Source organism: Diaporthe amygdali (assembly GCF_026229845.1).
Source record: "Diaporthe amygdali strain CAA958 chromosome Unknown NODE_15_length_991109_cov_64_707514, whole genome shotgun sequence".
Classification (NCBI taxonomy): domain Eukaryota; kingdom Fungi; phylum Ascomycota; class Sordariomycetes; order Diaporthales; family Diaporthaceae; genus Diaporthe; species Diaporthe amygdali.
In genome coordinates, this window is record NW_026517035.1 from 656527 (window position 1) to 678405 (window position 21879).

General features: G+C 53.0%; 7 protein-coding genes across 7 annotated transcripts; 4 read left to right on the forward strand and 3 right to left on the reverse strand.

Moving 5' to 3' along the window:
- Nucleotides 1–271: 271 nt before the first annotated feature.
- Nucleotides 272–3887, forward strand: J7T55_009940 (uncharacterized protein; the record flags this gene model as incomplete). Its single annotated transcript, XM_053143906.1, has 2 exons — nucleotides 272–328; nucleotides 483–3887. 2 exons carry the CDS (start codon nucleotides 272–274, stop codon nucleotides 3885–3887), a joined length of 3462 nt encoding a protein of 1153 aa, XP_052993458.1.
- Nucleotides 3888–6422: 2535 nt separating this feature from the next.
- Nucleotides 6423–10735, reverse strand: J7T55_009941 (uncharacterized protein; the record flags this gene model as incomplete). The annotated part of the gene is made up of 6 exons (XM_053143907.1): nucleotides 6423–6891; nucleotides 6949–7801; nucleotides 8660–9999; nucleotides 10060–10196; nucleotides 10258–10298; nucleotides 10627–10735. 6 exons carry the CDS (start codon nucleotides 10733–10735, stop codon nucleotides 6423–6425), a joined length of 2949 nt encoding a protein of 982 aa, XP_052993459.1.
- A 101-nt stretch (nucleotides 10736–10836) lies between these two features.
- J7T55_009942 (carbon-nitrogen hydrolase) lies at nucleotides 10837–11928 on the forward strand (the record flags this gene model as incomplete). The annotated part of the gene is made up of 1 exon (XM_053143910.1): nucleotides 10837–11928. The coding sequence occupies one exon, from the start codon at nucleotides 10837–10839 to the stop codon at nucleotides 11926–11928; it is 1092 nt and encodes a 363-aa protein (XP_052993460.1).
- Nucleotides 11929–12266: 338 nt separating this feature from the next.
- On the reverse strand, nucleotides 12267–13313 carry J7T55_009943 (uncharacterized protein; the record flags this gene model as incomplete). The annotated part of the gene is made up of 3 exons (XM_053143911.1): nucleotides 12267–12797; nucleotides 12853–13097; nucleotides 13160–13313. 3 exons carry the CDS (start codon nucleotides 13311–13313, stop codon nucleotides 12267–12269), a joined length of 930 nt encoding a protein of 309 aa, XP_052993461.1.
- A 498-nt stretch (nucleotides 13314–13811) lies between these two features.
- Nucleotides 13812–18689, forward strand: J7T55_009944 (nuclear condensin complex subunit smc4; the record flags this gene model as incomplete). Its single annotated transcript, XM_053143912.1, has 3 exons — nucleotides 13812–14945; nucleotides 15006–18368; nucleotides 18435–18689. The coding sequence occupies 3 exons, from the start codon at nucleotides 13812–13814 to the stop codon at nucleotides 18687–18689; spliced, it is 4752 nt and encodes a 1583-aa protein (XP_052993462.1).
- A 482-nt stretch (nucleotides 18690–19171) lies between these two features.
- On the forward strand, nucleotides 19172–20632 carry J7T55_009945 (uncharacterized protein; the record flags this gene model as incomplete). Its single annotated transcript, XM_053143913.1, has 3 exons — nucleotides 19172–19466; nucleotides 19535–20398; nucleotides 20475–20632. The coding sequence occupies 3 exons, from the start codon at nucleotides 19172–19174 to the stop codon at nucleotides 20630–20632; spliced, it is 1317 nt and encodes a 438-aa protein (XP_052993463.1).
- Nucleotides 20633–20739: 107 nt separating this feature from the next.
- On the reverse strand, nucleotides 20740–21205 carry J7T55_009946 (uncharacterized protein; the record flags this gene model as incomplete). The annotated part of the gene is made up of 3 exons (XM_053143914.1): nucleotides 20740–20875; nucleotides 20964–20989; nucleotides 21080–21205. The coding sequence occupies 3 exons, from the start codon at nucleotides 21203–21205 to the stop codon at nucleotides 20740–20742; spliced, it is 288 nt and encodes a 95-aa protein (XP_052993464.1).
- Between the last annotated feature and the right edge of the window lie 674 nt (nucleotides 21206–21879).

Consider the following 21879-nt stretch of genomic DNA (forward strand, 5'->3'; position numbering starts at 1 on the left):
GAGTGCGTAGTCGGGGTCAGAGACGATCAGGCTTTCATGGTCGCCAGCTAATGGAGGAATCGTGGCTAGTTGACTTGGAGGGCACCTTGATTGTTTCGTTTCAAATCTATGTTTCGATGTCCCAACCTCCCGTTGAACGTGCTGTCAATTGTTGTCGCAATTTCGATTGATCGATTCTATTGTTGTTGTCGTGCCCTAGTGAATTTGAAGCTATCATATCAAGCACTCGGAACAGAGAGAAAGGGCAGCCCCGAAGCGGGTAGATTTCGACATGGATCCGCTCTCAATCACCACATCCGCGATTACGTTGATCCAGGCTGCTGGCTCCGTAAGTCTTTCCGAAACCATGTGCATCTTACCACCCTCAATAGTTGGCTAGGCATATTCCAAGATGCCAAAGTCCTATACGTTGGCAATATTACTAAGAACAACTGCTTGCCAATTGTTAGATCACAAGCTCACTGTGCGGCTTTATCACTCAGTGCCGCGGAGCCGAGACCCGTATCACAGGCCTATGCGATGAGCTTGAAAGCCTGACCTCGGGTCTCGAGGCCATAGACCGCACGCTCAAGGGGCGCAATGCGCTTGACCTAGCGCTGGTGGAAGACGACCTATGGAAGCAATGCGAGCTTGCACTGGACGACTGCCACGTCACGTTGAACTCGCTAGGGGTGCTTGTGCAGAAGATCAGGGAGACCGTGCGGTCCAAAGCATGGGCCTGGAGGGTGAGGGCCGTGGTGAACCTGAATGTGTACGGCGGCGACCTTGCGGCCTTCAGAGACAAAGTGCACAAATCGAATTGGGCGCTCCAGACCATGCTCCAGACGATCAACGTAACACTGTCGCTGAGGAACCACGCTTCGCAGGAGGCGATCCTGTTCGAGCTCGACCGCCTCAAGTCATCCATCGAGGAAGCTCTGAGGGCATCCATCCGCCCCGTAGGAGGCTTCGCTCACCGGCCCGCTGACCACTCGGACGCGCGCGTGGCCCGGAACCTCAGGAACCTGGCCCAGGCGGCAAGGCACTTCCACAGCGCCGCAAGCACGACGGCCAGCACAATTCGCGATGGCTCTCGTGGTGGGGCACCGTGGCAGGCCTACCCGGGGGCGGATGTCGATGTGAGCCTCATGGGCGATCTTCCCTCTTTCAGAAGGGAGCGGGTGGAAGAATACGTCCGTGAGGGGCGCCGCCATCGCAGGTCACTATCGTCAGGGCTGACGAGTCCGAGCTTCTCTCCCTCCGGCGAGCAAACATCTCGGCTGCGAAGAGGATCCCGGTCACCTCGCCGCCCGACAGCCATACATAGTCCTCGGCCGCTATCCTTCTCTAGGACAACAGAAAACGTCATTGTACCGGAATCAGTGACTGCAGCCACTGCTGAGGACGATGAAGACGACGACGACGAGTTCGAACGACTCTTTCTCGATGGTCTGGAGGAGCTTGCAAAAGATCGCATTAAGGAACGTGATTTCGATAAGGCAATCGAGTTCCTACAGGAGGCTATGAAGCGCGAGGTCGGTAGCAGGTCCGACAACGAGGGCTTCCGCAACATGCAGGTGCAGCTCGCACTGTGCTATCTTCTCCAGCGTCGTTGGGAGATGGCAGAGCCTATTATCACTGGCCTGGCGAAGAACAAGGCAGCCACTGATGCTGTTACCTGCAACTTACTTCACTCCATGGCCCTGGTCCACCTGTCACTGTACCTTTTCGACAAAGCCCTGACCGTATGCCGGGAGGCACTGCTGGCCAAGAAGAAGCTGCTCAAGAAGGAAAAGATTGACGTCGAGGACTATGCACAGACACAGGGACTGCTCGTAATGATATACGAGATGAAGGGCGACTGGATGCGGGCCGAGGTCTACCAGTCACAGCTACCGGCCAGCTTCGTCTACACGCACCCTAGGAACGAGGTAGAGTTCATCAGTGCTCATCCAAGTCTCTTGGCCACCGTCCTCGGCGACAACCTCCCTGACTTTTCTGTTCCTGTGCCAAGAGTTACACCGGGCCTGCACGAACTGGATGGATCTGGACCTGATACTTGCCCCCCGTCCCAGCCTGCGCCAGCCCTCAAGAGGAATCACACTTACAACGGTGCTTCGCCGCTGAAAGTCAAGTTTACGCAGCAGTTGAAATATGAAAACGACACAAGCAAAATAGCTTATACGCCAGAATCTGCATCGACAGAGGATGCCTGTCCCCAGTCCAGCCTCGATTTGAGCACCAGTGAGGATGCAGATGATGAAGCTTCCCCGACGACATCACCGGAGCCAGAGTCCCCAATCAGGCGGCGACTCTCCCGCATGTTCGGCGGGAGAAGAGACCAGCCACTGCAGCCTGCTAAGGTGTCAGCGCCACCACTGGACGAGTGTGCTGACGTTCCCGCCCGTGTGCTGACCAGACCCGCTCCAAAACCTGGCTGGGTTAACGTGATGCTTCGATTTAAGAAGCCCAGAAAATTGCTGCGAAAGGCGTCTCACGACGATGAGTCCTCAGACGATACACCGGGGGATCTGGGCAAGCCGAAAGAATTCAAGCTGCTGTATATGGAGCGCATGACGCACGAGAACGTCGATCAAGTGAATGATCCCAACTATCGGCGCCAGTATTGGTCACCGGAAAGCTTCGAGCACTGCAATGCCAGCACTCAGGAGATAGATACAGGCAGTGTTGGTGGCTCAGATCACGGGGCGAGAAGACGCTCGGGGGCACTGCCCGAATACGACGCCGAGTATGAGAACTTGGCGTTCAAGAATGGTGTTCCATATGCCGATATGGAAGGAGTTAGACGTCCTCGTCTGCAACTGGAAGATGTGCAGGAGGGGGAAGAGAACGAAGGTGAAGGCGAGCACGACACAGTGCCCGAGACGACAGAACCGCAACCTATAGCAGAATTGTCAGCCGAAAGTGTTGAACACCTCGAGGCGCCGAGTCTCTGGGACCCATATCTTTGCCGCACCAACATTGATGTCGAAGGATATTGGAACACTGCCATGCGCGCCAGACCAAGTGGAGTCAGGCGTGAAAGTCTCATCCCGGCAGGAATGGACTTCGGTGAAAACGAAGCCCTGGTGTTATTGATGCTGGAACAGCAGCCCAGCGCTCTCACAGGCCTCGAGACGATTCCTGCAGACACAAACGCCTCCGATGAGCACGAAACAGGCAGGAAACGATCCAATGCGGCTCGCACAGCCATCCAACCCGGGGACCCGCTCCTGCAGTCAATCTCCTCCGTACTAGCCTCACTCGCGCAAATCCCTGACGCCGAGGGCCGCCATGCCATGAAGCTCGATCTCGAGATCATGGCACTGGAGTTCAAGAAGCGCTTCCACGACGGACTGGTGTACCAGGACCTACAGAGAGCCATCGACTCTCTCGAGAACGATGCCATCACCGTTCCTCGGCACGAGGCTGATGATTCTGGGTACGAGTCTATGGAAAGCGAAAAGAAGGGGGAGGGGCAGGAGGACAAGGCAAGGCCGGTCGCAAAAAGGACCGTGGTTTCCAAGATCAGGTCGCCTTCGGCAGACCACACTTCGCATAAAAGCACCAACAGTCCCGGAATGCAGGCCACCTGCAACGCGCCCCTCCCATCGCCACGTAACGAGCAGTCACATCAGACGCAGCAGCCTCAAGAAGATCGGCCACCACTGAGAAAGAGATTCTCATTTGACGATGAGGCAGACGAAGTGGTAGATCCCAGCCACGCAGTCGCAGCGCTACGGGCTCTTGTCGAGTCGGGGGAGACCGATGTTATCAAGTCCGCGATCGAACCAAGCGTTCATACCCGGGCCGGCTTTCGGAGGGCCCTGAAGAGGGGATGCTTATTGGATGGATCAGGCGTGAAGACTGAGACAGTGGGAAGTCCTCGTGCCACGTCTGCGAGTTAGAGACGGCCGAAATCGGTGGTAACAATCAAGGCCGGGGGGGGGGGGTCTATACAAGAGACTCCGTAACTGTCCAATTCTCAAAGGAGGTAGACTAGCATCGATTGTGCGCAGTCATGACGACGGAGACTGGAGTGCCATTTGTGGGACGACTGAAGAAATTAAAAGCAAGCTGGCCTTGCTTTACCGGGAAGTAAACACGCTATTTAAGTTTTTATGATTGATAGAAAGGGATGTATTGATCAAGGCAAAGAGCAAAAATCAACTGTTTGGAGGATTGGCAGCAGGTATTGTATATAGCTAAGGCACAATTGTGCTCGGAAGTATTTCGTACCCCGAGCTGAAGCTGCAGCTAAACAAGCGAGCGAATAAGAGGTCTGCAAGGATTCGTCCACCATCAAAGCACCGTAGTGCTCTCCTTCGTTGTTATACACAACCGTCTAGCCATTTTTGCGGCGAAGTAGCTAAATTGCAAACGAGTTTGGGACCAGTTGTGCCCATTTTCGAGAAGCAGAGAAGTCAAGGTTCCGTAGAAATGTGTGCAGAAATATAAATAATCCAATATGCGCACCCCCGAGACAGAAGGTCGAAGTGAATGTGGATGTATCTACAGAACGACAGGAAAAGTCACATGTCACGAAAAAGACCCCAACATTTGAAGCTTTCAAAGTGTGATTCTGCGCAATTAAAATTCATCTTATTTTATCCAAGATGTCTCAGGTTTCTGGTCAAGTCAGCGGAGACACGCCGTAAGTGTAGCACTTTGCCAGGAAAACTTGTGGTTGAAGCCACGAGATGTGACTGACGTCAACTTGATTTAGACAATGCGAATCCGGGCCTTCTCCAGCCCTTGTTTCGTGGCTGTCAGCTCCGCCAACATTTACCGAGAGCATTTCGAACCATTTGCCGAATGAGAACAGGAAGAAGAGATTGGAAGACAAAATCGCGCGTCTAGATACCAAGATTAGGGCCAAGGGGACTGGAAGCCGCTGAGGAGCATTATCTAGGAGACAAATGAAGAGTCGGAGGTGCCAGTGAGGGAACAACAATGCCGACAACTCACATGATTGCTGACAAAGAGTGGGCGCCTCCATGTTTTAGACTTTTATAGAAGCTCTGAACTCGTCGTTGCGGCGTTGCAAGACCAGCGGGCGGATATGATTTGATGCAGGGAATGACGGCAGAAAATGGAACAGGAAGTTAGAAGTCTCCGAATTATATGATGAAACCGCGAATGTCCGCCTCCCAGGGTATATATGCCTCTGCCTTTGTCTGACATGATTCAATTACATCTCTCAACCAAGTGATTATGAGTTCCGCCCGTGTCCGGAACTGTGGCTTCTTGTACCAGAGCGAAACAGGTAAGTGTCCAAAGCCATTCTCAAGTACGTCCTTCCGTTTCCTCCGTCATCTCTTTGCAACACACAAGGACTCTGCATTTGCATTGTCAAAAGCGGCCAAGCGACCTGGAACGAGTCTATCACCGCCTGTGTCGATAGCTCTCGTGAGTGCTGGTACCATGGTGCCGACCGAGATCGTCGCCAGGCTTAGCTCTGTAATAGCCACCTCCGAGCTTCTCAAGAAAAACGTCGCAGATTCCGAAGAACCCATCGATTAGGCCTTTGAAGGAATGTCCTAGGCCAGACATGATTGCTGCCTCGGGAAAGAAGCAGCAATTTGAAGACAACAGACCGGCAGAAAGAAGCCTTCACTGTCCTCTTTACCCTTGAACACACTTGCCATCAGCACCGGGTCCGGAACAGTCACTGGCGCACAAATAGTGTTGCAGTCACGAGCCGAGCTTACTGTGGCAGGATACGGTATGAGGACGATAGCAGTAGCCAAAGATACTGAGCACGTGAGATGGGTTGTCTCGAAATGATGTTTGTAAGTCAGAGTTTTCGTAAACTTTTGAGGCTTGAGGGATTCTCAGAGCCCAAGTCAACGTGAAGCAATCAATGGTAGGGCATCGAGCTCTATATCTTAAAAGAACGGCGTCCTCGAGAATTGTCAGGTCGAAGAGTTCATTGCGGCTGATAAGACAGATGACGTGCGGATGACAGTTGATACCATCCACACTGTCTGAATTCGGAAAGATAAGATGCAGATGGCTTACGGAAGATGAGCTTAGGGCCCTTGGCTGGGGGCTCTAGGGCCTGGGCCTGCAGCAAGTTTTGGTCGTGAACCTGTTTTCAAGCTTGAAGGTCGACTCTTCTCTCCTTCATGTCATTTATTCGACTTTTGGATCAACGTGCCATCGACGCACCCCTCCAGTTCATCAATCGATGCAAGATTATGCACTAGCGGTGATGCCATGACACCCACGGGCTCATGCGTACGGTGTCTTGGCAATTCAGTAGGTTACCACTTATGTCTGGGCACTGACGTACCAGCCAGAAAGTAATGGTATTGTACAGTATCGTACAAAATATGTAAATTGACAGAACTAAATTTTTACTTCGAATTGAAAGGCAGAACACTGTTCCTCGTTAAACAGAATGGCGTTCTATTACCCAAGTCGCTTGAAGACATCAGTGTCTACCTAGCCCCGTGACGTCTACGACACTTGTGCGCCTGCGTTGACTTCTCCCCTACACTTGAAGTAACGTTGGTAGATGTCGAAACCGGGAGGCTGGAAGAAGAGGTCGTAGCAGCTCCGGGACTCGACGTGCTGTTGGTCTTTCTGATGTTCGCAGCAACATCGGAATCGTCCATGTGGTATAACAGCGAGCCCCATCCGAGGCCATCGTAATGCCCAGACCCCTCTCCATAGGTGCTAGCCCCGGGTTCGAAGCCACCGTAGCCAGTCAGGGTGTAGTTGAGGTACTTTTCGGTCCACGGCGCATCCATGCCTTTGACCTGAACGTAGTGACTATACAGCAGCTCCCATGTTGGGCGGGTTGCGCCGCGCGAGGCGTTGCTGACCTGGTCGTAGAAGACAATGGAGTTGGTGTAGTTGACAAATGGGACGTCATAGCCCAGATTGTAACGGGCGAAATACTCGGCTCTGACGAGAGGTAGTTAGTATGGTTGCCTTGACGTATGAGCAGGAATGAGTTCTTACCCTTGGAGAATTCGGCTGTTGTTGTACGCGAACAGATCTTCTCCCTGGTTCCAGGCCTGCTGACCAACGACACCTAACATCTGCTGGTCAAGTGCCGAGTGTCCTTGGTCCCGTCCAGACTCTTGCCCCTGGCCCAGGATGGTTCCAGTGCCGGGCTCCTCGACCAGGTTCGAAACAGCGAGGTTGATGCAGCCGTTGCCGCCTCCATTCTTGAAATAGTCCACAACGAAATCCCAGGTAGTCGAGTTCTCGGTCAGCACAGCTATGGCCATAGCGGAGGCCATGTTACCGAGCTCCCAATTCGCAAAGTAATGGGTCCAGATATGCTCGGCCGGGAGCTCGTGGTTGAGGAACGCCAGGTTCATGGGCAAGAACACGCTGGTCATCATATTCGTGAAGGTGTCGAAGCCATCGTCTTTGAAGGGCTGATAGTCTCGAAGGAGCTCCGCTGCGTTTGCCAGCTCGTGACCCTGGAAGCCAGAGCAGAGGTATGCGTCCATATCCCCACCGATCGTCGTGAGCTTCTCGCCCCAGGCGGTCAGGATAGAAGCCGCAGCATCCGCGTAAGAGTCGTTGCCGCTGATTTTCCAGCGCAGGGCGAGCATGAAGGCAGCTGCGGCATCGTGCCATAGGAGCTCATTGTTGGCAGAATGCTCACCGTCGGAGCCGCGGTAGATGGCTTCGACGGCGTTGTTGGTGTAAGTGGCTTGGGCGTAATCCGAGCTGGTCAGAAGGTCCCAGCTGCTGAGCCAGGGGTCCAGGCCTGCGTCGATCTTGGACGTGGCCCGGTCGAGGTCGGATGTGGTGACCAGCAGACCCGGATGAACGAATGCAAGGGCATCAGATGCACATCCTAAGACTAGTGAAGAGGTGAGTAAAGATCTTTGAAGGTTAACCATAGCGAATGTAAGAAAATGAGAGTTGAATAGAAAATGAGAGGCGAATTGAAGAATGAGAGAATGACGAGCAACCCGCCGGCGTGAAAAGTCAAGCACGATCGTGTAGATTTACATCAGGCCGAAAAAGCCTCTGGTGAGCATCGCAGACACTTTGTATTGACAAACTCCCCTAAATGTTTCTCGTTCCAGCAACTCGGGTCCGGGTGTGAGTGACCCACACACACCCAAATGCCGGGGAAAATCATTCCACCAGCATGTCTTGTCGTATTCGGTCAACCTTGACAAGCATCTCAGGAGCCAGAAAGCGGCGGCTGTTCTGTCATATCACAATTTGAGGCAGTGGCAGCTGCATGTACATGGGGGTCCCGCGGCCCTTAATTTCAGCAAGTCTCCGCCCTCGCCGTGTGGCCGCTTGGTTTAGCGTTAATATCTGCAGGGGAGCTAAAGGAGGAAACAACTAAAATCAGTACTTCAATTAAACAAACACGGCATCCTTTCCGGTGCGATGGCTAATGAAGATGCAGATTCTCGCTCCAAAGCTGTGAAGATAATCGTTCTCTGTGTAAACCCATTCCAATCTCTGAATTTGAAGAAAGGCCGCGTAACTATGCATCGGGCACAAATGGTTCATAAAGATGTGCAAGCATAGAGATGGTCAGAACTACAAGGTCTTCCGGTTGGGATAACTACGTCCTGTTGCTACGCCCAGTGGTTTCGCTCTCCGTCCATCATACCTATCGCTCGCCTTCCCATCTGTCCCGTCAGGATGCTTGACCTGGCCCTTCTCAGGAAAAGTCCATCTGACTTCGAACCTAACATGCCGTTTCCATCCCTATCCCACACGAGCTTGCCCCTTAGGAACACCCAACGAGGCCAGTTGCGGACCTCGATGCCCTCAAACGGCGTGTAGTCAATCCTGTGGTGAAGCAGATCATTGGTGATCTTGAACCTATTCCTCCCCTCCTTGTGTGGTCCGGCACCCTCTTGGGTACCATTTAATGATCCCGTCGAAGCCTCTGCGGGCAGTGTTGCCTCCGGATACCAGATTACCAAGTCTGCATCGAAACCAGGCATCAGGCTTCCCTTGCAATGCCCCAGGCCGTATAGCTTTGCAGGGTTTGTCGAAGTCAACTCCACAAATCGAGGCAGCGATATACGAATCTTGTCATCTTGGAAAAGATACCCAACAGTCGGGTCAAATGTTCTGTTGAAGACCAGGGGCAACCTTGTCTCAATCCCGGGCAATCCGTTCGGCACGAATCGGAAGTCAGAGTGAACACAACCATGCTCGTCTACAGAGGCTGTATCCATTGCCTTACCCTTCTTTCCGATCGGGTGGTCGAACGTAGCAGGTGCATGGTCTGAACTGATGGTGGTGAACGTGCCATTGGCGACGCTCCTCCAGATTTCTTCTAGATCGCCAGCATCATGCCGTAATGGTGGTGCGCAGATATTCTTCGAGCCTTCGACATCTTGCGGCCCGGATCGTAACCTTTCACTGACGAGGTACAAATAGTGCGGGCACGTCTCGGCGTGTATAGGGAGGAGACGGCTCTGTGCGTCGGCAACGTGCTGGACGGCTCTGGGTGCGGACATGTGCACCAGCAATATCGGAGTGTCTGTCACCTCTGCCAGGCTGATGGCACGGTATGTCGCCTCTGTCTCGGCGATCTGCGGCCTAGCCACCGAGTGGAAGAAGGTCCCCGTGTTGCCCGCTTTTGCGAGCCGCGCGGTAATTGCGGCGATCATGTCGCTGTTCTCGGCGTGGATCATGGTGGTGATGCCAAGACTGCGCGCTCTCATCATCACGTTGAAGAGGTCTGCATCGCCGAGTTTCATCGGGTCGTACGTCATATACAGCTTGACACTTGAGATTCCTTCCTTATCGACTAGTTGGGGTAGTTCTTCTTCCAATACCTTTTCGGTGGGATTCGTCAAGATTACGTGAAAACCATAGTCACAGTAGGAGTTCCCGGTCGCCTTCCTGTGGTAGGCTTCCAATGCTGGGTAGATGCTGTCTTCCTGGCGCTTTTGTGAGGCGAAGGCTATAACGGTAGTATTACCTCCCGCAAGAGCTGATCGCGAGCCTGATTCCCAGGTGTCGCCGGTGGGAGAGTTGTCTTGTTGTATGTGGACGTGGGAATCAACGCCTCTTGATGTGTTGTCAGAAATTGCCTCAAGACTGATGTTATGGACGAATCAACAGGCGTACCCTGGAGTGATGTACGCTCCTTCAGCATCAACAACGGCGGTGTCAGGACCGGCGTCTAGACTGTAGCCTAGACATGCTACTCGGCCGTCTTTGATACCAATTTCTAGTCCCAAAGGCAGAACATCAGTGGCAGTCACCTGTTCCACAGTCAGCTACACTATGATAGTCAGGTGCACGTGAGTTTTGATATAAACTCACAATGTGACCATTTTTGATGATGGTGTCTAGCATGTCACTGACTAACACGAACAAGCTTCTAGGTTGGATGTGAGTTTATGAGAAGGTTCGGTACACTTTATTGATCCGGAATTGCCAGCGTAAAAGTTTCCGCCGGAGAAAAGTGACCAAATTACAGCAACAGCCCAGCCTCCAAAATATGAACCTGGAACATTGAAGTGGTTGTGTCAGACGTCACACAGATTGAAACGAAGTGTTCAAGTCAAACAGGCCTATACAGAGATAAGAACCACTTTTGCTCCCGATCGTATGGGCAGAGATATGCCCACCGGCATTTTCAGCGCGTAATTTGTATTCCGGGCGGGGAAAGTAGCTTTAAATGTAGCTAACGGCGCGTCCGCCGACCGGCCCAGTTGGGTGTCTCGGCTCGTTGCGCCGGTGCCGGCTCGGACGCCTCGACAGCGCCCCATATGATAAGGCCCGGCACTGCATGCTCCATAATGAATTGGCAATTTGAGTATTATAATCACTTCAGTAGACTACCAAGTCTTAACGAAGTTTCAGTCCAAGTGTTTCGTACGGTACAATTTCATAATTATCATGGCTACAAAACCTTCCCCACGACTGCTCACTGTAGCAGCCGCCCAGATGGGCCCAAATCAGCTCGCCGACTCCAGAGAGAGCATACTGGGCCGTATGTTGAAGCTGCTCACGGATGCAGCCTCACAAGGAGCCAAGCTGGTCGTCTTCCCCGAGCTTGCCTTAACCACCTTCTTCCCTCGTCACCAAATCGACGACCCAGTCAAAAAGGCAGATTTCTTTGAGCCAGAGTCCCATGCAAACCCAAATGCCATTGTAGACTCGCCGCGGGTGAGACCACTCTTTGACAAGGCCAAGGAGCTTGGGACAGATTTGTATTTGGGTTATGCCGAGCGGTGGACGGATGAGCATGGCAAGGAGACAGACTACAACGCCACAATCTACTATTCTGCAAGCGAGGGCAAAGTGGTAGCCAAATACCGGAAAGTTCATCTCCCTGGTACCAAGGAGCCCATAGATGACAAGACTGGGCGGGGAGTGGAGCAACAGCTCGAGAAGCGCTACTTTACGCCTGGAAATCTGGGATTCCAGGCCTTCCGCGCGCCCAACCTGGTCACAGGCGCTGCGAAAGCTGGATCAGGAGGAACCGGAGAGCCGGTGGCAAAGGAGGTGGAGGGCAAGGGCGATCCCATTGTCGGCATGATCATCTGCAACGACCGGCGCTGGAGCGAGGCATGGCGGTGTTACGGGCTCCAGGGCGCGGAGCTCATCCTCGACGGGTACAACACCACGTCCTACGCGCCGCAATACGATGGGACGCCTGAGGAGCAGGAGGCGGAGGCGCTATTCCACCACCGCATCTCTTGCCAGAGCGGCAGCTACACAAATGCGTGCTTCAGTGTCAACACTGCGAAATGCGGCATTGAGGACGGAGGCGGGCTGATCGCTGGTACAGTGATCTACGATCCTAATGGGCATGTGGTGGCGGAGTCGAAGACCAAGGATGACGAGTTGGTAGTCGCGACGATTGATCTGGCCTTGTGCAGGAAGGGCAAGGAGAGGGTGTTTGCGTTCGAGAAGCATAGGAGGGTCGAGCACTATGGGAGGTTGCTCGAGCAGGTCGGTGTGCAGGAGCCTCCGTTACTACAATAAATCAATCGGGATGTGCGGCCGCACAGGAGACAGCCGTTTCTCTCACCCAGCTCCCCCGTAATTGTGTATGTCTCGTGCTGATACGCGCCTTTCTCTTGACAATGGACTCCTTTCGCCTCGTGAATGCGTTTTCTTTGGTAAATGGTCTCATGCTTGTTTTTGTCTGCCACTGTGGCTACTCAATCATGAACTGACACCAACACCTGAGGCCGCAGCGCAGAGTGCCAGCCAATTTTGTTGACCCAAATGGAGCCAGTCAGGCTGCACTTTCATCCTGCCCCCTAACGCCATCGCTATGCCAGTAAATCACAATATGTTCTGACCCAGATTGTGTACACTCATGCCACACGGCCGCCCATCCCGCTTTTGAAGCCTCCCAGGACGACGTTCCATTGTCCACCGAGGTTCCTGTCGCCCATGCTCTCAGCGTGCCGGCCAGTCACGACTCGCCGCATGAGTACCGTGTCCTTCGCCTTTCTCAACTTCCTTCCATTTCCATTAGTAAGGTATTCCTGGAACCACTGCTCCTCGGCGCTGTCCAGGGGCAGGCTGACAAGCTCGGCAGCTCGTGTCGCGACATCGTGGCCGCTTCCTTCGAGAACTGACGCAATTAATTGCTCAAAAAGGAGCTGTCTGGTCTGCTCGGGGTGTGCCCGGGAGAAGTAAAAGGCTTCGGTGAGACTCGTCCTTGCCAGAGCTCCGAAAAGAAGTGACAGAGACTCAGGCTTGCGAAGAACGGGTTGGACGGCATGGTAATAGGCGAGGGCGAGGGAGTAGTCGTTTTCCTCAGCGTTCTTGACGAGAACTGTAATGATGTCGTCCGCGAATTCGGGTGAGAGCGAGGGGTGTGCGAGATCTTGGAGCGCGTGCTGCAGTGAACGCTGGTCAGCCGCATGCTTCTTGCCATCGAATGGGACGACCTACGCTGAATTGCTGGCGGTCCAAGTGCCATAGCCCTCTCATAAAAATCTCGTACTTCTTCGGCAGCCCAAATCTCGAGGCGAACACTTCGGCGAAGTTGATACGACTCTGCAGCCCAAGGTGCTCGTTGAAGTCGAGGAGCATGTAGTAGAAGACGGAGAGCTTCTGGTGGTCTGAATGATCACTTTCGCAGACCTGGTAGTGAAGTTGATAAAGGCCATTGTCGCCCTTGGGAGGGTATGACCTGGCTGGAAATTGCAGGGCGTCAGACACAAACCCGCGCGTCTCGAGTCTCAGTTGGAAGACATACCTTTGGTGACGCCGACAGACCTCAGGACGCGGTCGATGAAGAGGACGCCATTGAGGCTCTTTCGGTAAACATCGATTTCTCGAAGAAAATCTTGAGTGTATGGCGATCCCCACTCAGGCTTAAAGACCTGGTGAAAGTGGTTGAAGTCCTGCATCTTGGCTGTGGATTACCGGCCTCGAGTCGTTCAGCGATGACAAGCTTGACGAGCCTCGCGGAATTGGCAGCGATCCAATGCGATGCGCGCGCAGGCTTGGAAGCTCCCAGACGGGACGGATGCGATAGCTTATCTGCGTCTGTTAAGGGTTTTGCAGAACATCAGCTATCCTTGGCTAACATGTAACGGCGGGTCCATTCGACACGTGTGGACCCCTCGTCCCATTTTAGCGCGTTTTCCTGACGGTTTGTTTTGTTTACCAGCGCCCGTATTTTCGAGGGGAATGGAGCAACGGCCGACTGCACTCTTTGCAACGGCAGCCCACTTCTGCGACTTATCGATTGCATCTTGTGCCCTGAAGCTTGGGTCTTGCTCTGCTGGTTGGGATCTAACCGCCGACCTTCTTGACTTCTCACCTCGCATCAGTTAGCCTTCATTCCCTCTTGCTTCGTATCATACCGGCAACTCTTTCTCTGCTCGTCGTCACCCTTGCCCACCATGTCGACGCGACCGACCCGACGAGCCGCTGCCAAGCGCAAGCAGATCATAGAGTCTGATGATGAGGACGAGATCGCAAACCCACCCTCTCCACCACCTGCAGACGACGACGATAGCGAGGGAGACTTCACACCCGCGCCGGCTAAGAGCTCGCGCAAGTCCACCGGCGGCAGGAGGAAGACTATCCCGGCCGAAACACCCCCAGCATCCGAGACAGCACCTCGTCGCCGTGGTGGTAGGCCCAGAAAGAGCGCAGCCCCAAGTGTCGCACCAGATACCACGAGCGTCGAGCCGGGCGAGTCTAGCCAGGTTGCAGATGCAGACCAGAGCATTCCTGCTACAAATTCGGCGCCGCGGAGGCGAGGTCGCCCAAAGAAAACTGCCGTCAAAGAAGAAAGTGTCGAGCCCGAGGCAAGCATCCAACCCAGCATTGAGCCGGTCAATGAGCCGGACGAGAACCTGGAACCAGTTGCCGAGGATGCCGAGCACAATCAGACTGCAATGGATGTCGACGAGGAGCAAGAACCTGTCAAGAAGCCCGGGCGCAAACGTAAGAGTGTTGCGCCGCCAGCGACATCGTCAAAGGAGGTTCCGACGCCCGATATACAACAGCCTCCAACCCCCGCCACGCCTAGACTCTCCAAGCCATCCGCAACGCCAGACCCTGACAGATTTCAGACGCCGCTGTCAGACATCACTAATACTGCTGGAAATGATCAGCGGCGGCCCATCGAGGACACACTGCTCAACACCGGCGTCAAGCCGATCAAGCCGCTGGACGCAGTCATGGAAAAGCCCATGGACATTGTGTTGAAGTCCCGGACCATGGTCATACCCCAGGTAGAGGACCTGACACCCAAACCTCGCCTCGTCATCACATATCTCATCCTCACCAACTTCAAGAGTTACTCTGGGCGTCAAGAGGTTGGGCCCTTCCACGCGTCTTTCTCCTCAGTCGTCGGTCCCAATGGCTCTGGAAAATCTAATGTGATCGACTCGTTGTTGTTTGTCTTTGGCTTCCGAGCCAGCAAGATGCGACAAGGCAAACTTTCAGCTTTGATTCACAATTCTGCTGAGCATCCGAATCTTGATTTTTGTGAAGTTGCAGTGCATTTCCAGGAGGTCCTGGATCAGGTATGAATATCCTTAGTTCTGGCAGTGATCCTTTCACTAATCAACATCTCTTTCCAATAGCCTGGGGGTGGCCACGAAGTAATCCCGGATTCGGATCTCGTCATTTCTCGTAAAGCCTTCAAGAACAATTCCAGCAGCTACTACATCAACGGCAAGACATCCACATACACCGTTGTCACCACCCTGCTGCGGGACCGCGGTGTTGACCTTGACCACAAACGATTCCTCATCCTGCAGGGTGAGGTCGAATCCATCGCACAAATGAAGCCCAAAGCCGCGAACGAGCACGATGATGGTTTGCTCGAGTATCTCGAAGACATCATTGGTACATCAAAATACAAGACCCCAATCGAGGAATCCGCCACAGAAGTTGAGACGCTCAACGAAATATGCATGGAGAAGAGTGGTCGCGTTCAACATGTCGAGAAGGAGAAGCACAGTCTTGAGGATAAGAAAAACAAGGCTCTCGCGTACATCCGTGACGAGAACGAGCTCACAATGAAGCAATCGGCGCTATACCAGATTTACATCGACGAATGCAATGACAACCTTCTTGTGACCGAGGAGGCCATCACCCAAATGCAGGCACAGCTTGACGAGGAGCTGGAGAAGCATCAAGGTAGCGAGGCAATTATCAAGGAGCTGCAGAAAAAGTATTCCAAAGGCAGCAAGCAGTATGAGGCTCAGGACAAGGAGACTCAGGCCCTTGTCAAGGAGATGGCCAAGTTTGAGCAGGAGCGCGTCAAATTCGATGAGAAGCGTAAATTTTTGGTCGACAAGCGCAAGAAGCTCGAGAAGACGATAGCCAACGCCGAGAAGACAAGTACAGAAGCGGGGGAGACGATTGAGCAGTGCACCGAAGACATCGAGACACGCGCACAGGAGATTGTCAGCCTTGAAGAGCAGATCAAGGAAGCAGAGTCCGAGCTTGCTGTCATCAGGGAAGGCCTCAAAGGCAAGACGCAGGCCTTCTCAGACCAGATCGCTGCCAAGCAAAGGTCATTGGAGCCTTGGCAGGAGAAGATCAACGTGAAGCAGTCCGCCATTGCAGTCGCCGAGAGTGAGCTGAACATACTCAAGGAGAAAGCAAATGCCGGCGCAGTTGCTCTCGAGGAAATGGAGAAAAAGATTGCGTCCACGCAGGAACGTCGCAATGAGAAACAGCAAGAGCTCAAGGCCTGCCAGGAAGAAAAGAAAGAGCTTGAAGCTGAAGCACAACAGGCCCAGGCTGAACTCGAGCAGCTGGCTGGACAGGAGCCAAAAATCCGGGCCAAGTTGTCTAACTCACGACAAAAGGCCGATGAGGCTCGTTCCAGTCTTTCTGCGACTCAGACCCAGGGCAATGTCCTAACGGCCCTTATGCGAATGAAAGAGTCGGGCCGTATCGATGGCTTTCATGGTCGTCTTGGAAATCTAGGAGCAATTGACCAGAAGTATGACGTCGCAATATCAACTGCCTGCGGTGCACTTGACAATTTCGTCACCGACACTGTGGAAGCGGGTCAGCAATGTATTGAATACCTGCGCAAGACAAACATGGGTCGCGGAAACTTCATATGTCTGGACAAGCTAAGGTCACGGGATCTTTCCCCCATTCAGACACCAGAGGATGCTCCACGTCTTTTCGATCTTGTTCAAGCGAAGGAAGACAAGTTCCGGGCAGCCTTCTACCATGCGCTCCAAGACACTTTGGTCGCCACAGACCTTGCACAGGCAAACCGCATAGCGTACGGAGCCAAGAGATGGCGAGTTGTGACCCTCGATGGTGAACTGATCGATAAGTCGGGTACCATGTCCGGTGGTGGCAACTCCAAGAAGAAGGGCTTGATGTCATCCAAACTTGTCGCCGACACTACAAAAGAACAAGTATTGAAGTTGGAAAGCGACCGCGATGCGCTTGAACAAAAGTTTCAAGAGTTTCTCGAGTACCAACGAGAGCAAGAGACTAGTCTGCGCGATCTGCGAAATCGGATCCCTCAGCTTGAGACCAAGATGCAAAAGATCAACCTCGAGATCGAGAGCTCAACCAAGAACCTGGCCGATGCCCAACGTCGCATAAAGGAGCTCAGCAAAGAGCACCAACCCTCGAAAACCGATGACAGCCGTGTTACCGCTTTGGAAAAAGAGGTCAAGAGTCTGCAAAAAGAAGTCGAGAAGCTGCATGACGAGACCTCTACTGTCGAAGAAGAGATCAAGGCGCTTCAGGACAAGATCATGCAAGTCGGTGGCGACAAGCTCCGCACGCAGAGGGCCAAGGTTGACCGTCTCAAAGCGGAAATCGCTTCTCAGAATGAGGAAACCTCCAAAGCCGAGGTCAAGAAGGCCAAGGCGGAGAAGCAAAAGACCAAGCTTGCCAAAGATCATGCAAAGGCGACCAAGGAACTTGATGCCGCCATCAGAGACCTTGAAAGTCTCGAAGACGAGATTTCAAACCAAGGCGACAAGGCCGAGGATTTCAAGGGCCGTGTCGAAGAAGCTCAAGAAGGCCTCGCAGTTAAGAAGCAAGAGCTCGCCGAGTTGAAGTCGGAACTCGACGAGAAGACTGCAGAGCTCAATGCCACTCGAGCCAGCGAAATTGAGATGCGAAACAAGTTGGAGGAAAATCAGAAGGTCCTCGCCGAGAATCAAAGGAAAGTCCGCTACTGGGAAGACAAACACTCCAAGCTTAGGCTTCAAGACATAGAGGATCTCGAATCCGCTGCCGCTCCGAAGCATGCCGCAGACGGTGCGAACGGTGTTGCTGAAAATGCCCAAGATGGCGATAATGCGGATGAGGCCGGTGCTCAGGCTGAGGGAGACGGTGACTCCGATGTCGAGATGACCGACGCCGATGTTGACGCCGATGCAGTCGAGGAAGAGGTAGATACCACAGTGGTCCGTGATCGCAAGACTAAGAAGACCCTCCCGCGCTACAGCAAAGATGAGCTCGAAGACATGAACAAGGAGACCCTAAAAGGCGAGATTGCCGCTCTGGAGGAGAAGACGCAAAACGTCAATGTCGATCTCGGCGTCCTTTCCGAGTACCGCCGCCGCGTTGAGGAACATGCCGCCAGGTCGTCTGACCTCCAGACAGCCGTGACACAACGTGACGCAGCCAAGAAGCGATGCGATGAACTTCGTCGACTGCGTCTTGAAGGCTTCATGGAGGGCTTCAGCATGATCTCCCTTAGACTCAAGGAGATGTACCAAATGATTACCATGGGTGGTAACGCCGAGCTCGAACTTGTCGACTCGCTCGACCCCTTCTCCGAGGGCATTCTCTTCAGCGTCATGCCGCCCAAGAAGTCGTGGAAGAATATCAGCAACCTGTCTGGTGGTGAAAAGACACTCAGCAGTCTGGCGCTCGTGTTTGCTCTACACCACTACAAGCCGACGCCACTGTATGTGATGGACGAGATCGATGCCGCTCTAGATTTCAGAAACGTAAGCCTGGCCCCTGCTCCTAGTCCCCAATGCATTTATCAGATGATTCTAACACGCCATACGTAGGTGTCTATCGTCGCCAACTACATCAAGGAGCGCACCAAGAACGCCCAGTTCATCGTCATCTCCCTCCGCAACAACATGTTCGAGCTGGCGGCCCGGCTCGTTGGCGTATATAAGGTCAACCACATGACCAAGAGCGTATCGATCGAGAACCAGGACTACATCGTGGGCAGGCGGCCGCAGCCGCAGCAGGTGCAGCAACTTGGTGGGGGCGCGACGCAGACTGTCAACTTCACGCTCAGCCAGCCATGGAGGTGATCTTGATAAGGGCCGTGTCGGCCAGGTAGAAGGGTTTCATGTGTCTAACTGTCTGTGATGAATTCTATGTACGGGTATGCACGTCCGCCACTGCTTGTTGGATGGGTGGTTGGCTTTGGGTTGGGAATCGGTCGGCTTGGTTTTGATAATGACTGCATGGAATGATATACTGTGTTCATTGTTCTATTCTTCTGATTCTTGTTTGCAACATTTCTCGAATACCCAGCCCTTCTTTCATCTTGTGGACGCGTCTTCAAGGCGTGCAGGAGAGCAGACTTTCTCCAACTACAACCTGCTGCATCTTTGTTGTCCACTTTCATTGCAGTAACGTGGCTGCATGGCACGAAGTCTTCTTACATCACACAGGTTTTTATCGCATTCGGCTCAACATCCAACGTTCCCACAACAACTCACCCCCTCCATTGTTTACCACTCACCATCCACCAACTGCAGCCCGCGCTTCACGTATCAAAACATCGAGCATGGCGCAGAATGCAGGCACTGGTCAGCCCGTGCCAGCCCCTGGCACAGCAAGCTCGACCTTGGCCATTCTACCACCTGAGCTGCTCAGCATCATTGCCGCTGACCCGAGCCTCACCAATCGCGACCGCAAGCAAGCCCGTTTGACCTGTCGATTACTGGAGACTGCTATGACGCCTTTCATCTTCAGGCGCGCTTTCATCTCCCGAATTATTGCAGATCGTGATGGGTTCCTGAGCCTCGCTGCTTCGCCTCGACTTGCTGCTTACGTCGAGGACGTGGTCTGGTATGAGCTGGGTAAGCACCCTACAGAAACACTTTCTCGTCCAGATCCATGCACAAGGGCTTTACTCACAATTCCACAGGATGTGACTCAACCGCTTTTGTCCATCTGCCAGAGGCGCTCGAGGTGTACGGAAATCTCCAGTCTCACCTTATTGGTGCAAGTAGACTTTTTTGGCTTTGTGTCCCGCGCTTTCTGGCTATTACACATCTCACCCCTCCTGAGTGCGCCATGGAATTTTTGGGGCGCTTCAAAGCCGCCATTGCGTGCATGCCCAACCTTCATGGTTTCTCGTCGGAGATGATGCCATGGGATCGCATACTCAGCCAGCGCGCTGACGGGTATCAGTTTGACGTGGGACTGATGAAGACACACACTGAGGAGGACCCGCTTGCATGGAACCAAGGACTTCTCAACTTTCTCATACCCACCATGATGGAAGATCATGGCAGAATCACGCGGCTGCGCTGTTTCGCTGAGGGATTTGGCCGCCCGTTGCAGCGTGCCAGCCTGGGCCGAGCTTTCACGTACCTTACCTCTTTGGATCTCGTTCTCCAGCCGGACCATCCCCCCAGCCTGCTTGGGAGTCGTTCTAGGCTTTTCAGGCCAGCATTACGACGCGTACTAATGGACGCGTCAGACCTTCAGGAGCTTAGCATAGCCTTGGACTGTGATATCGAACTTTTCCGGGTCCCAGAACGTTGTTCTGGCTTATCTGGTCTGTTCACAGACAAGGCCGGGCAATTTTACTATAAATGGCGACATCTGCGGTCGCTGAGACTTGCCTTCATGATCCAACCTGAGTCGTGGTTGTTGCCGTTGGTCGACGCTCATTCCGAGAGTCTGCGTCATCTTGATCTCGAGCAGTGCAACCTCACAAACTCCTTTGCGACCAGACTTTCTCAGATACATGGGCTTCAGCTCAATTCAATCATCATACTTCAACGTGAAACCCCCCGCTCTGAGTTAATTTCCGAAGAAGTGACTCCTGCGCTTTGTCCGCCGCGAAACTGTGGACATAGGAGTAGCTGAAAACATCACAATGGGACACTTCGTGACGCACAATGGTCACAGCGGAATGAACGAGGACGACGAATCCTTTGAAGGTGTCGAAGTAGATCAGGTCTCCGATCACAGTTCCGAGTGGTGGTCTGATGCAGATTCCGACTCTTCCAATTGAGATCGCTAAAAGGAACTTCGCTGGAATTTGTCTGTCGTCTACGCCCGAACTCGTCTCTGTTATCGCCCGCTTCAGGGATGGCCAGCGAGTCGTGGCTCCGTGTTTCCCTAAATCCCTGCTGTGAGCTCTGATGGGGGGTAACCAAGCAGAACCGCATGATGGTCTGTGGCATCATGATCAGAGTGGGCGTATAGAGGATTCTTCTGGCCAGTGAACGAGCACATGTGACGCCGTGGATAACGCCTGGAGTTCGCCAACGAGACATGTCACATCGAGGATCCAACATTGTTGACGGATATCAGCGACCCTGGAGGCTGGACAAAGAGCTTACCGCCCGATACAAACTCGGAGCTTCACCTGCAGAGCACAAGACGATAGTCAGTTACGACGGATCAAATACTATATTGATACATTCTGAAATCATCCGAAAAGACAGCCTCGTGTTACTGGACGCTGGTGTGAATGTCTTGTGGGCTTCTGGCCCTTGCAAGGAGACTTTTCCTGCTTGAGCTGCTCTTTCTGCTGTTGAATATGCCCGAAGTGGGCCATGAACCTGTTGAAGTCGTCGACCATGATGAATGGGCCAGAGTTGCCAAGATTTGCTACCTGGCTTATCTTGTCTGTTTCAAGAAAGCATTCCAAACGAGAGAAATCTGTCGCTTCAAGAGGGAAAGATTAGAAAGTTTCGAAATGACATATCACTGCCCAATGCTAAAAGGAAAAAATAAAGGGGGTTTCGTTTGCATTTCTAGGCCAACACTGACCTGTAGCTCTGGGATTGCATGTCAGGTGACAAAGAGACCAATTTAGATGTGACGCCGTATTGACTATCAATCACATTTTCCCCTGTAATTACATCTGGTTTCTTTGTAACCTGGCCATAGGAAAGATCTACACGTGTTCTGTGTCTTGAGCACTGTCAATTGCCCAAGAAGTACAGATAACTCACATGCAAAGAGATGCAGCTGATCGGATAGCAGGCTGGCGCATGCGAGGATGCGGAGGGGAGAGATCTCGGCAGGTGTCAACTATCTTGCGCACCTCCACTGTCTCCTATCAAATCTAATTTCTCCGTTCTTTGGTGAGAAACTCTCGCTTTATTTCGTATGAAGCCGTTAGGACGTAGATGACCAAGGGTTCTGTCTATCCATAACATGGCGTGCATATCACAACAGATTTGAACAGGTCATCGTAGTCTTTTTTTCAGTCATGTTCAGCTTAATAATTGCTTGCTTCTTGTCGCCGGT